This window comes from Lissotriton vulgaris, chromosome 5 (assembly GCF_964263255.1).
Source record: "Lissotriton vulgaris chromosome 5, aLisVul1.2, whole genome shotgun sequence".
NCBI lineage: Eukaryota > Metazoa > Chordata > Amphibia > Caudata > Salamandridae > Lissotriton > Lissotriton vulgaris.
In genome coordinates, this window is record NC_141693.1 from 1964046050 (window position 1) to 1964060902 (window position 14853).

Sequence of the window (14853 nt, forward strand, 5' to 3'; positions counted from 1 at the left end):
CAGACCCCAAACTGCCCCAGTAGGGCCCAGACCCCAAACTGCTCCAGTAGGGACCAGACCCCAAACTGCCAGAGGAGGGCACAGGCCCCAAACTTCCCCAGTGGGCACGTACCCCACATCTGAAACACATCTTAGAGCATCACAGAGAAGAACCCTGCCCTGTAGAGTGGGGGCTGCAGTGTTTACGGCGAGGTCACGATTGTTCCTGCTGCATTCTGGGGGGAAAAACCTACGGAAATGGATGCAACCTTTCGCTGCCATAGTGCCTAGAAAAATAATGTTAACGCCGTGTACTATCATTCCACTATCCCCGTGTGCATCCAGGGTACAGCCCCCACCCGACACCCCAAGTCTACCCAACTCACCTGCACTGAGGCCAGGCCCCCCACGGCCAGAGCCAGGAGGGTCGCAAACATGGCGGGGGCAGATGCCAGCCTTCCCTGCTGCCCTCTGCGCAGACCCAGGCGTCCTCCCAGTGGGCACCGACGGCACAGCTTTGCCAGGGCGGCTCGGGGCCTGCAGGAGACCTCTGGAGGGACACTACAGGGTGGAGGGGTGGTCTCTGCCACAGACCCCCAAACTCTTCACTGGCCGCTGCTTCCTCCTGCACACAGCCTTCACGAGGGAGACCCCACTGGGAGAGGGACTTAAATATGGTGAAGTCTGTGACCACAGTGCCTGCAGCCTGAGATAAGGCGGGCGAGGCGGGGATGGGACGAGGACCCACTCACCGCAAGAGCTGGTCACTGACATGACTAACACCAGGCCCAGCCCTGCCAGGGCTAGATGAGCCTGGGCCCTGCACTCACTGGCACCAGGCCCAGCCCTGTCAGGGCTAGAGGCCCATGGGCCCTGCACTCACTGGCACCAGGCCCAGCCAGGGCTAGAGGCCCATGGGCCCTGCACTCACTGACACCAGGCCCAGCCCTGCCAGGGCTAGATGAGCCTGGGCCCTGCACTCACTGACACCAGGCCCAGCCCAGCCCAGCCAGGGCTAGAGGCAGTGGCGGCTGGTGACATTTTAAAGTGGTAGGGCGTAAAATTTGTGTGGGAGTGCACCGCAGCGAGCGAGCCTGAAAAACCTAAGGGGGCAAGAGTTGCAAGAGTAAGCAAACTGGGACATCTTAAGGATTTTGTGTACCCTGGGCCAAACATATTTAGGGGGCCCCTGGGCCCCTGTTAGGAACAGCTTTGAGTATATGGTCGGGACCGAATTAATCTAGCATCTGATGAAGAAAAACTCCATTCTCTGCCGGTAGGACGCTGCTGCCTTTTTCATATACAGGCTTACAGCGCCATGGAAATGCATGCCTTTCCAGCAGGTGCTTAAAACCCCGATAAACGCATTTTATCCTTTAAAAAATTGAAGCTTAAAGATGGGCACCCTAATAGGGCATGAATGATCACTTCCAGCATTAGGGACACTTACAGGTCACCTTTTAACATATGATAGGTGGTGGAATGCCGATTTGGACGCTGCATTCCTTTTAGGGGTAAACTGCAGACCACATTTAAAGAACTCTTCAAATTGTGCACTTTACGCACCAGGATTTGGGGAGCGCCCTGTTGCTCTGTCTGGGTAGAGGTGAAAAAGCAGAATTTCATTAACCAATCTCTCCCCTGTAAAAATCAGAAAGACATACTGGAAACGTTGCCTGGTTTGTCTTCAATCTTGCGATGTGAAAAGACGCTGCATACACCATAGGTATGTGTACAGATTCTTCTTTTTATTTAACACCTCGGTTTCTAAAATGGCAGGCATGGAGGACTACTCCAACAGCCCTCGTCCATTTCAAAACCAAACATTCCCACAAACTTTATACATTTTCAATACCTCCTACATCATACAGTGCTAATCCCATACAAGCTAAACTCAACAAGATGGAGACGAGTGTGGTTCACATGCATGACATCAAATCCTGTAGGTGTCTAAGTTGTTAGCAATGGGCCACATAAACATTAAAATGTACTGGGTGACAGAGCACAAATACTCTGCATTTTGTGTCCGATATACTGCAGAGGAAAGCATCCAAATGGATTTGATATGAGCATGTTTTGTAGAAATGAATGAAACCAATACAACCCCGCTCTCCTAAAGCCAGCCAAAGCAGACAGTCTTTCGATAAGCCTTTGATGCTTAAAAGCAGCCCAAATGACTAAACAAATCACTGCATAGGTCTGAGTCCAGGATTTTCAGCAGGTGTGGACCTACGCTCCGATATAGTTTGAACTTACCTTGGCAATGGCTTCCCGCGTTGACTCTCGAGTCCCGAGACTCCTGCGCGCCGTCCTGGATTTCGAATGCCGCCGCTCTCGTCACTGCAGGCTGCAGGCAGCCTCCCTCCCCTCCATGGCAGCCGGCGCTGATTGGTTCGGCCGGCCGCCCTAAATACGTCATTTCTGCTAGTCTGCATTCTGCAGACTGGAGAGTGGGAGGAGGCTTGGGGGAGCGGCTTGCCCACTGTTGCTAATACTGTCTGTTTGGACAGCCTTTTAGGCTGTCCAAACAGTCCGTATTAATAACAGTGGGCAAGCCACTCCCCCAAGCCACTCCCCCCTGCCCTGAGGATCGAGTCGAGTTAGTAACCCAGGAAGCAAGTTCTGTTCTGCTGACTGCAGTGCGTTCTCGCCGTGCGAGAAGGGCAGGCAGAAACAAATGGTAGTTATAAATAAATAACTACCATTTGTTTCTGCCTTCTTCTCGCACGGCGAGAAAGCAGGGGGGGCGGCGCCCAAACGCCCCCATGGGGAAACCGCCACTGGCTAGAGGAGCCTGGGCCCTGCACTCACTGACACCAGGCCCAGCCCTGCCAGGGATAGAGGGGCATGGGCCCTGCACTCACTGACACCAGGCTGAGCCCTGCCAGGGCTAGAGGCCATTGGTCCTGCACTCACTGACACCAGGATGAGCCCTACCAGGGCTAGAGGAGCATGAGCCCTGCACACACTGACAGCTGGCCCAGACCGGTTGACGCTAGAGGCCCATGGCCCTGCACTCGCTGACACCAGGCTGAGCCCTGCCAGGGCTAGAGGCCATTGGTCCTGCACTCACTGACACCAGGATGAGCCCTACCAGGGCTAGAGGGGCATGAGCCCTGCACACACTGACACCTGGCCCAGCCCTGCCAACGCTAGAGGCCCATGGGCCTGCACTCACTGACACCAGGCCCAGCTCTGCCAGAGTAGATGCCCATGGGCCCTGCACTCTCTGACACGAGGCTGAGCCCTGCCAGGGCTACAGGAGCCTGGGCCCTGCACTCACTGACACCAGGCCCAGCCCTGCCAGAGTAGAGGCTCATGGGGACTGCACTCACTGAAACCAGGCTGACCCCGCCAGGGCTAGAGGAGCCTGGGCCCTGCACTCACTGACATCAGGCCCAACCCTGCCGACGCTAGAAGCCCCCTGCACTCGCTGACACCAGGCCCAGCCCTGCCAGAGTAGTGGCCCATGGGCCCTGCACTCACTGATGTGAGGCTGAGCCCTGCCAGGGCTAGAGGAGCTTGGGTCCTGCACTCACTGACACCAGGCTGAGCCCTGCCCGGGCTAGAGGCTCATGGCCCTGCACTCACTGACACCAGGCAGAGCGGTGCCCGGGCTAGAGGACCATGGTTCCTGCACTCACTGACACCAGGCCGAACTCTGCCAGGGCTAGAGGAGTATGGGCCCTGCACTCACTGACACCAGGTTGAGCCCTGCCCTTGCTAGAGGCTCATGGTCCTGCACTCACTGACACCAGGCAGAGCGGTGCCCGGGCTAAAGGACCATGGTTCCTGCACTCACTGACACCAGGCCGAACTCTGCCAGGGCTAGAGGAGTATGGGTCCTGCACTCACTGACACCAGGCACAGCCGTGCCAGGGCTAGAGGAGCATGGGCCCTGCACTCACTGACACCAGGTCGAGGCCTGCCAGGGCTTGAGGAGTATGGGTCCTGCACTCACTGACACCAGGCACAGCCTTGCCAGGGCTAGAGGAGCATGGGCCCTGCACTCACTGACACCAGGCCGAGTCCCGCCAGGGCTGGAGTCCCATGGGCCCTGCACTCACTGACACCAGGCTGAACCCTGCCAGGGCTAGAGTAGTATGGGCCCTGCACTCACTGACACCAGGCCGAGCCCTGCCAGTTCTTGAGACCCATGGGCCCTGCACTCACAGATACCAGGATGAGCCCTGCCAGGGTTGATGGAGCATGGGCCCTGCACTGACTGACTCTAGACTGAACTCTACCTCTGCTACAGTCCGGTGGGCCCCACACTCAGCCCCATGGGCCCCACACACTCACTGATGCCAGACTGAAGCCTACCTCTGCTACTGCCCCATGGGCCTTGCACTGACTGACATCACGCTGAATGGTACCAGTACTATAGAATCTAGACTTTAGGGTGCTTCACTCACTGACTGAAATTTCCTCTGCCATAGCCCCATGGACCCCCCACTGACTGGTACCAGGCTGAGCCCTGCTCGAGCTACAGCCCTATAGGCCCTGCACCCACTGACCCCATAGGTCACACACGCACTGACATCAGACTGAGCCCTGACAGTTCTAGAGAGCCATGGGCCCTGCACTCACCTCCTCCGGTGCAGCTCTCGTGGTACAATGAGCTCTACACTCACTGACCCCAGGCACAGCTCCCATAAGTCCCAGACTCACTGACATCAAGCTAAGCGCAGCTAGTGTATCTATATACATGCTATTTCTATAGCGCAAACCAAGCAAATTGGCAGCAGAGCACTGTACAGAGTCAGAGGCAAGTACACAATCTACAATGAGGGGAGAGGTAGCAGGGCTCTGACAGAACAAATGTACTCCTCCTGCACTGTGAAGTAGCATCCTTTGAAGAAGTGCCTCTTGCGTTGGTGCGCTCCTGATGGATACAGGAATATCGCTCCAGATCCTGGGCGCATCGATGGAAAAGGCCTCCTGGTTTGTTTTTCCTTTCTTCATGTCTTAGTCTGCAGTCTGATGCTATCCTGGCAGCAGGTTTGCCGAGTGTGAGAAGTTGGCCTGATATGCAGTGCTCACTATTCTAGTGATCACTATGTATCAGTCCAGCAACCCTTATTGATGATTGGTTGTAGGTCAACCTTATAGACCAGCTATCCTAGTAGCGTGGATACGAGCAGTCTTCGGGCTAAACTCTAGAGGGCGTGTTAAGCCAGCTGTTATACCATCACATATACCCCTTGAACACCCAGTGAAAGGACACCACACAAGTGTTATGAAAATAAACAGTGTATTTATTTAGATCACAACAGCCCTGTACTCTTTATGAGGACAGGGTACTAAGCACACAACAAAACTCTTATGAAAATACTTCAAGTTGCACAATTTACACAAATGCCCGAGGGGCACGGAAAACCATATACCATGGAAGTGGAATGCGAAATTACTAGCAGGTAAGTACTGTACTAATAGGCTTTGGAATCGCTAGGACTACGTTACTGAACCTTCAGATTACTAGTAGGAGGCCTAGGGGACTCGGGTGCAGAGTGTGCACTCTCACGCGGGATGCGGGACAAAGTCTATGGGAGCTAGTAAAGACAAAGTTAGTGTTCTCGGGCGAACCCGATAAGGTAGATCGAAAACAACAGTGGATCCTGACCCTTGGATAGTGAGGCTATGCTGGGGCACCGAAATGCCGAGTTTACCTAGCCCAGGGGCTGCAGCTGCATATGTCTCAAAAGACGTCGGGAATCCTCGTAGACGAACCAGGAGCCTGAAGAAAGAAGTTGCTGGCAGGCGACCAGTGAAGATAGTTCGAGTGATCCAAGCCTGGATCGAAGATGGATGACACCTGAAAGCAGAGGGGACCAAGTTTGTGACTACAAGCCAGTAGTCAGGTGGCACCAGGAGGGCACCGGATGGTAGTCACCTCGACTAGGTGAGTGGGCGATGCTGTGCTCTGCAGATCTCACGGACCAGGAGGCGTTGTCGGTGACCAGGATGTAGGTGCGAGCTGTCCCACGATGGATGAAGCTGTCGACGTCGCTGGACCCAGGATTGGGGCAACAAGTCTTGGCAAATTCAAGCCCACGCGGTGGACTCAAAATGGCGTCTGGAGTGGACCAGGAGGGTCCGGGGTGCACCTCTTTTGGAAGGGAGCAAGGGCCAGTCTGGAGCAACCAGACCAGCAGCGGTGATGTCGTCGGGCGTCGTTAGGAAGGCCACAAGCCAGCGGGCTAGTAGCCAAACAACGCGGTGAGCAGCAAAAAGCAGAAGGGCCCCACGCAGATCGTGGAGATGCTGGGAGGCAGGACTTCGATGCTGGAGCTGCTCAGGGTCGGGGCTTCTCGGACCCCAAAGCACTCAGCAGAGGATCCCTTGGCGGTCGTGCTGGATAGAAGTCGTGCAGTTCTGATGATGGCCGGTCCCTCGAGGTCTCGTCGCACCTACGGTTCTCAGCTTAGCTGTAGAGGTAGGTAGAGGTCAGAGGTGCCAGGGAAGCTGGGTCTCGTCGTGCTGGTCGGTCGGATTCCTGAGGAAGGACGTGCAGCAAACCGCAGAGTTCTTAGATGGTGCCTGCGGATGCAGGGTGACTACTCCTTAGTCACAAGGGAGAAATCTTGAGAAGAAGTCTTGAGTTCCTTTCGTAGAAAGTAGTTTCAGGATTCAAAGATGATCTAATTTGAAAGGGTCCCCGCTCCTGCCTTTATCCTAAAGAAAGGGGTGGGTACGCGACTAGGTCCTGCCCTATTGGTGGGACCAGGAAGGGTGGTGGTTACACCCCTCTCCCATGCCGGACTTTCCCCAGGCCAGGGGCTGGTGTGCCCCTGGAACTGGTTCTAGCCGGCAGATGCGTAGTGAGCACCAGGGTGCCACTCTGCAGTCACCTTCCTGTAAAGCCCTGCCTACCCAGGATACACAAAACCCTGTCTGGGATGGTGCTAGCACCGCCCCTGACAGGAAACCCTTTGTCCAAGCTCTCCTCTCTGGAAGGACTCCCAGCAGCAGGAGGTCAGACTCGTGTCTGTGGTGGCAGCATCCATTTTGTGGAGCTGAGGCTTCAGTTAACTTTAACCGGGGTTCACAGTTACATACATGTTGTGTCCCTCTAGAAGGGTGGAATGCTAACCCCGTCGCCAGAATTGGCGAGGGGTTAGTATTCCAATTCGTATGACACCTTACTCAACATGTTTTGATAAAGCAATACCAGAGATAGCATTTAACCGTGAGGATTATAATGCACTTAAGAGTATATGGTATGCGTTATCATGGAACAGCTATTAGGACTTGGTTCCGCAAGCTGCAAACGGGCTCAGCTCATGCCAGAGCACCATTTCACAAGATTCCAAGCACTCTGCCTTCCGGATTGTCAAGGCCTGCCATAGGAGTGACTGATAGGAATCTGTGTGTCCATTTTTAGGGTTAGATATAGGTATACTATATCTAAAGCAAAGGGTGAGTACACCACCTTGCCCCAGCTGTCGTGCAGCCAGTTGTGTCAGGTTTAGATGGCCATCCAGGGGTGGCATAATACATGCTTCAGCCCCTGGTAGGCCCTGGGTACACCTATGCCCTGAGTTACAGGGTCTGATAAGGTGGCCCAGTCCCAATTGGATAATGCACCTAAGGTACACATGTCAATTTAGTGAGAGAACAGCTAGGCTGTGGGTCTGATTGGCAGGCCCACAGCCAGAGAAAGTCGTAAACCAGTGAAACAAAAGCAAAAAATCTGGGTGATCATAGGATTGCAGACCCTACTCTCCTACATGACCCCCCCCCCAAACTTTGGGACAATAAACTAACCTTGACCAGGTGAGTCTTCTTGCTCTAAGTGGAAATACCTGGAGAGCCCATCTGCATTGCCATGATCAGTGCCAGGTCTATGCTCCACTGTAAAATCCATCCCCTGTAGGGAAATGGACCACCTAGGCAGTTTGGGGTTTTCACCCTTCATCTGATTTAGCCACAAGAGGGGCTTATGGTCGGTCTGAATCTTGAAATGAGGGCCAAACAAGTATGGCCTCAGTTTTTTCACGGCCCAAACCACAGCAAAGGCCTCCCTCTCAATAGCTGACCAATTTTTCTCTCTGGGGGTCAGCCTTCTGCTTATAAAAGCAATGGGCTGGTCTTGACCATCAAAATTCAGTTGAGATAGAACAGCTCCCGCACCCAACTCAGAAGCATCTGTCTGGACAATGAATGGTTTGGAGTAGTCTGGACTCTTGAGGATAGGTGCTGTGCACATGGCCTGCTTTAGGTCATCGAATGCTTTTTGACAGCCTGCTGTCCACTGAACCTTTTTTGGCATTTTCTTACTTGTCAGTTCATTAAGTGGAGTCACAATTGATCCATAATTCCTGACAAACTTTCTGTAGTAACCAGTCAGGCCCAAGAAAGCTCGAACCTGAGTCTGGGTGGTTGGAGGAGCCCAGTCCCTGATTGACTGTATTTTGCTCTCCAGTGGCTGAACTTGGCCTCCACCTACAAGGTGGCCCAAGTATACAACCTGTGTCTGCCCTATCTGGCACTTGGTGGCCTTGATAGTGAGACCTGCTGCTTTCAGTGCCTATAACACTTTCCTCAGGTGGACCAGGTGATCCTCCCAGGTGGAGCTAAAGACAGCAATATCATCAGGATATGCTGCACAGAAGTCATCCAGCCCAGTGAGAACATGATTCACCAACCTTTGGAAGGTGGCAGGTGCATTTTTCAAACCAAAGGGCATTACCACAAATTGATAATGCCCACCAGGGGTAGAAAATGCTGTCTTGGGCTTGGCATCCTCAGCTAACCTGATTTGCCAATACCCAGCTGTCAGGTCAAATGTGCTTAAGTAGTTGGCAGAAGCCAATCTATCTATAAGTTCATCTGCCCTTGGTATTGGGTGGGCATCAGTCTTAGTGACTGCATTGAGACCTCTGTAGTCTACGCAAAACCTCATCTCTTTCTTACCACCCTGGGTGTGAGGCTTTGGCACTAGAACTACTGGACTAGCCCAAGGGCTATCTGAGGGTTCAATGACTCCCAACTACAACATTTTCTGCACTTCTGTTTTGATGCAGTCTCTAACATGATCAGGCTGCCTGTAGATTTTACTCTTGACTGGCAAGCTGTCACCAGTGTCAACCTCATGGGTACACCAATTGGTTTGGCTGGGTGTTAGAGAGAACATATGTCAGAAGGATTGAAGAACTTGTTTGCAATCCTTCTGTTGATGTTCAGAGAGGCTGCCACAAAAGACAACACCATCTACTGACCCATCATCAGGATTCTGAGTGAGCAGGTCTGGGAGAGGGTCACTCTCTTCCTCCTGTCCCTCATCTATGGCCATGAGCAAGCTCATGTCCTTCCTGTCGACATATGCTTTGAGCCTGTTAACATGGAGCACCCTGTGGGGGCTCCTGGGAGTTCCAAGGTCCACCAGGTAGGTGACCTCTCCCTTTTGCTCAAGAATTGTGTGGGGCCCAGACCATTTGTCTTTGAGTGCTGCTGGGGCCACTGGCTCCAACACCCACACCTTCTGTCCAGGCTGATACACAGTCAGGACAGCCTTTTGGTCATGCCAAGCTTTTTGGAGTTCTTGACTGGCCTTAAGGTTTTCAGATGCCTTTTCCATATACTCAGCCATCCTGGAGCGGAGACCAAGTACATAGTCCACTATGCTGGTTGCAGGCTTTTTGAGAGGTCTCTCCCATCCTTCCTTAACCAAACACAGGGGTCCTCTCACAGGATGCCCATACAGAAGTTCAAATGGGCTGAAGCCAACCCCCTTCTGTGGGACCTCTCTGTAAGCAAACAAAAGGCAGGGAATCAGGACATCCCATCTACGCCTGAGCTTTTCAGGTAGTCCATGAATCATCCCTTTTAGGGTCCTGTTGAACCTTTCAACAAGCCCATTGCATTGTGGGTGATAGGGTGTAGTGAACTTGTAGTTGACACCACATTCTTTCCACATAGCAGTTAAGTAGCTTGACATGAAGTTTGCACCTCTGTCAGAGACAACCTCCTTAGGGAAGCCCACTCTGGAGAACACTCCAACTAGGGCCCTTGCCACTACAGGTGTTGTAGTGGTCCTAAGTGGAATAGCTTCAGGATACCTGGTGGCATGATCCACTGCCACCAGTATAAACTTGTGCCCTGATGCTGTCTGGGGTTCCATTGGACCAACAATGTCAATCCCCACTCTTTCAAAGGGCACCCCCACCACAGGCATTGGTATAAGGGGGGCCTTTGTTGTGCCACCTGACTTACCACTGGCTTGGCAAGTGACACAGGAGCGACAAAACTCCTTGGTATCCTCATTCATGTGAGGCCAGTGAAAGTGTGAGACAAGTCTGTCCCAAGTCTTTGTCTGGCCTAAGTGACCTGCTTGGGGAATCTCATGGGCCAAGGTAAGAAGGAAACCTCTCTGAGACAAGGGGATAACCAGCCTCCTGGTCATGCCAGGCTTGGGGTCTCTTGCCTCAGTGTACAGGAGTCCATCCTCCCAGTATACCTTGTGGATACCTGTGGCGTTCCCAGCAGCCTCAGCAGCAGCCTGCTGTCTGAGGGGTTTAAGGGAAGGGCAGACTAATTGTTCCTTCCCCAGGTCTTCTCTTGAGGGTCCCCCTGAGACCAGAAATTCAACTTGATCAAGTTCAAATTCTTTAGGCTCAGTTTCCCTCAATTCCTGTAGGTCAGCCTCCTCTGAGACTTGATCCTCAACCTGGGGCAAGGGGGAAGGCAATGCCTTAACCCTACTGCTCTTCTTCTTGGAAGGTGTCTTGTCCATTGTTCCAGGATCCAGCACCTGTTCAGTGGGGCATCTTCTGGCCTGTGACTTAGTCACAGCAAGCACATGTGCTGGCAAGCCTAACATCTCCATGTGAGTCCTATGCTCCACTTCTGACCATTGTGATGACTCCAAATCATTGCCCAACAAACAATCCACTGGGAGGTCTGAACTAACTACAACCTTCTTTTGGCCAGTTACCCCTCCCCAGGAGAAAGCTACAATTGCCATACTATGACTGGTAGTGACATTGCTTGCATTGGTCACCAGGAAATCTGTACCTGGCATGATCTGTCCAGGGTCCACAAAGTTAGGTGTCAACATTGTGACACTGGCACAAGTGTCCCTATAGGCCTGAGCCATTTTTCCATTGATAAAAGGTGTCTGTCTGTATTTGCCCAAAGTATTGGGACTGACATCAGGGGATATATCCACATCCCCTGTACAGACAAGGACAGCCTGGGTGAGTGTGCCAACTAAGTTGTCATACCCCTCAGAACCCAAGGTTAACCCAACTAATCCCTTGGGAGGTGCACTACTACTGCTGGCTGTACTAGAGGGCACAGGTGCCTTAGGGGCTGCAGTAGCAGGAGTCTGCCCTCCTTTCTTGGTGCACTCACTAAACCAGTGAGTTTTACTTTTACAGTATTGGCACCACCTCTTTGATTGGCCTTCTTGATTCTTCTTTTTCTGGGAAGGCTGACCCCCCCCCTCTTTGGGTTGTTGGGGACCTGTCGAAGACTTCTGGTCATTTTGTTCACCCTTAGAATCTTTACCCTTCTGGTCTGCTTTCTTCTGACCACCCTGGTTCTGGCCCTGGTTTTGCTTACCTCTTGTTCTGACCCATCTGTCTGCCTTCTTTCCCAATTCTTGGGGAGAGGTCAGATCTGAGTCATCAAGATGCTGATGCAACAACTGGTTCTGACAATTGTTTAAAATCTGTTCTCTCATGATCAAATTATACAATCCTGTGTAATCAGTAACCTTACTGCCCAGCAACCAGCCCTCCAAAGCCTTAGTGGCACAATCTACAAAATCAGACCAATCTTGAGACTGAGTTTTCTGGGTATCCCTGAACAGCAACCTGTGCTGCTCAGTGGTTAGGCCAAACCCATCAATCAGTGTATTCTTCAAGACTTGGTAATTGTTAGCATCCTCAGCTCTAGTAGTGAGGAGCTTATCTCTACCTTTACCTTCAAAGGAGAGCCACAAGATAGCTGCCCACTGACTCTGGGGGACACACTGTACAGTGCAAGCCCTCTCCAAAGCAGTAATCCATTTGTGGATATCATCCCCTTGTTTAAAGGGGGGCACTATCTTACTCAGGTGTCTAGTGTCTAAACTCCTGTTTTCCCTTGGGGGAATGCTGCCACCAGTGAGATCTAACCCACTTAACTTTTGCTCTCTAGCAAAGGCAAGTCTCTCTTTGGCCAGGGCAAGTTCTTCCCTTTAAATCCTCAGATTGACTTCCCTCACTTTGGCTTCATACACTCTCCTCTGAGGGGATGTCATCCCTCTTTGAGAAGAGGCCTGAGAGCCATTGGTTTGAATAGATCTGTTAGAGCCTCTTGATAGAGACCTAACTCGTCCATTCCCAATGTTAAGCTGGCCTGAGAGGGGCCCCAGGGGTCTCCTAGTACCATTCTCATGCCTGCTTAAGTTGTCCCTAGTTAGCTGGCTAACTACTTCTGGACCTTTGTCTGCCTCATCCTCAGATGGCTCTAGATCCTCATCCTCCTCTTCACCTTCTGCAGAGAGATGGATAAGGCCAGGGTCACCTGTGGTTCCCTCTAGGGGAGGCATGTTCCCATCTGGATGAGAAGGTTCTGTGTTACCAGCCCTCCTAGCATCATAAGTTTCTAAGAGACCAATCAGAAAAGGAATGGTAGGGTTTGCACCCTGTTTTAGCTTCCTGGATGTACAGATTTGTCTCATCTCTTGGAAGCTAAGTGCAGCATATCTGGAAGTGACCTGTGGAAAGTCCACTGACACAAGGGGAGACTCAGTGTTTCCTCCTTTGTCTGACATGCTGCTTCTAGTGTGGTGTAAGTGATGCACCTACCTACACTATATGTTTGCCTACTGATCCCTTGCTAAGAGTTGTAGCCAAGGTGTGCTAAGCCTTGGGGAGCTACAACAGCTGGTTCAGTAGAACTCAGCGTATTCTAAGCTAAGTTATATGTACCTGAAGTACTTATGTGATCTTTCACAAGATATTCTTAGGATACGTGTGGTAAAACAACAGCAAGCTCAAATCCCACCGCTGCCACCAATGTGAGAAGTTGGCCTAATATGCAGTGCTCACTATTCTAGTGATCACTATGTATCAGTCCAAACAACCCTTATTGATGATTGGTTGTAGGTCAACCTTATAGACCAGCTATCCTAGTAGCGTGGATACGAGCAGTCTTCGGGCTAAACTCTAGAGGGCGTGTTAAGCCAGCTGTTATACCATCACATATACCCCTTGAACACCCAGTGAAAGGACACCACACAAGTGTTATGAAAATAAACAGTGTATTTATTTAGATCACAACAGCCCTGTACTCTTTATGAGGACAGGGTACTAAGCACACAACAAAACTCTTATGAAAATACTTCAAGTTGCACAATTTACACAAATGCCCGAGGGGCACGGAAAACCATATACCATGGAAGTGGAATGCGAAATTACTAGCAGGTAAGTACTGTACTAATAGGCTTTGGAATCGCTAGGACTACGTTACTGAACCTTCAGATTACTAGTAGGAGGCCTAGGGGACTCGGGTGCAGAGTGTGCACTCTCACGCGGGATGCGGGACAAAGTCTATGGGAGCTAGTAAAGACAAAGTTAGTGTTCTCGGGCGAACCCGATAAGGTAGATCGAAAACAACAGTGGATCCTGACCCTTGGATAGTGAGGCTATGCTGGGGCACCGAAATGCCGAGTTTACCTAGCCCAGGGGCTGCAGCTGCATATGTCTCAAAAGACGTCGGGAATCCTCGTAGACGAACCAGGAGCCTGAAGAAAGAAGTTGCTGGCAGGCGACCAGTGAAGATAGTTCGAGTGATCCAAGCCTGGATCGAAGATGGATGACACCTGAAAGCAGAGGGGACCAAGTTTGTGACTACTAGCCAGTAGTCAGGTGGCACCAGGAGGGCACCGGATGGTAGTCACCTCGACTAGGTGAGTGGGCGATGCTGTGCTCTGCAGATCTCACGGACCAGGAGGCGTTGTCGGTGACCAGGATGTAGGTGCGAGCTGTCCCACGATGGATGAAGCTGTCGACGTCGCTGGACCCAGGATTGGGGCAACAAGTCTTGGCAAATTCAAGCCCACACGGTGGACTCAAAATGGCGTCTGGAGTGGACCAGGAGGGTCCGGGGTGCACCTCTTTTGGAAGGGAGCAAGGGCCAGTCTGGAGCAACCAGACCAGCAGCGGTGATGTCGTCGGGCGTCGTTAGGAAGGCCACAAGCCAGCGGGCTAGTAGCCAAACAACGCGGTGAGCAGCAAAAAGCAGAAGGGCCCCACGCAGATCGTGGAGATGCTGGGAGGCAGGACTTCGGTGCTGGAGCTGCTCAGGGTCGGGGCTTCTCGGACCCCAAAGCACTCAGCAGAGGATCCCTTGGCGGTCGTGCTGGATAGAAGTCGTGCAGTTCTGATGATGGCCGGTCCCTCGAGGTCTCGTCGCACCTACGGTTCTCAGCTTAGCTGTAGAGGTAGGTAGAGGTCAGAGGTGCCAGGGAAGCTGGGTCTCGTCGTGCTGGTCGGTCGGATTCCTGAGGAAGGACGTGCAGCAAACCGCAGAGTTCTTAGATGGTGCCTGCGGATGCAGGGTGACTACTCCTTAGTCACAAGGGAGAAATCTTGAGAAGAAGTCTTGAGTTCCTTTCGTAGAAAGTAGTTTCAGGATTCAAAGATGATCTAATTTGAAAGGGTCCCCGCTCCTGCCTTTATCCTAAAGAAAGGGGTGGGTACGCGACTAGGTCCTGCCCTATTGGTGGGACCAGGAAGGGTGGTGGTTACACCCCTCTCCCATGCCGGACTTTCCCCAGGCCAGGGGCTGGTGTGCCCCTGGAACTGGTTCTAGCCGGCAGATGCGAAGTGAGCACCAGGGTGCCACTCTGCAGTCACCTTCCTGTAAAGCCCTGCCTACCCA

At 52.4% G+C, this 14853-nt stretch overlaps 1 protein-coding gene across 2 annotated transcripts in view; it reads right to left on the reverse strand.

Annotated features, from left to right (window-relative positions):
• Positions 1–625, reverse strand: part of LOC147717884 (CCN family member 1-like) — a 63410-nt gene extending 62785 nt beyond the window's left edge. Inside the window, exon 1 of one of the 2 annotated variants that reach the window (XM_086924653.1) lies at positions 366–625. In XM_086924653.1, coding sequence (XP_086780779.1) covers positions 366–416 — 51 coding nt within the window. In that variant the 5' untranslated portion in view covers positions 417–625. The remainder of the gene's footprint in view (positions 1–365) is intronic. The other variant, XM_086924654.1, reaches the window with a different exon arrangement.
• Positions 626–14853: the final 14228 nt, after the last annotated feature.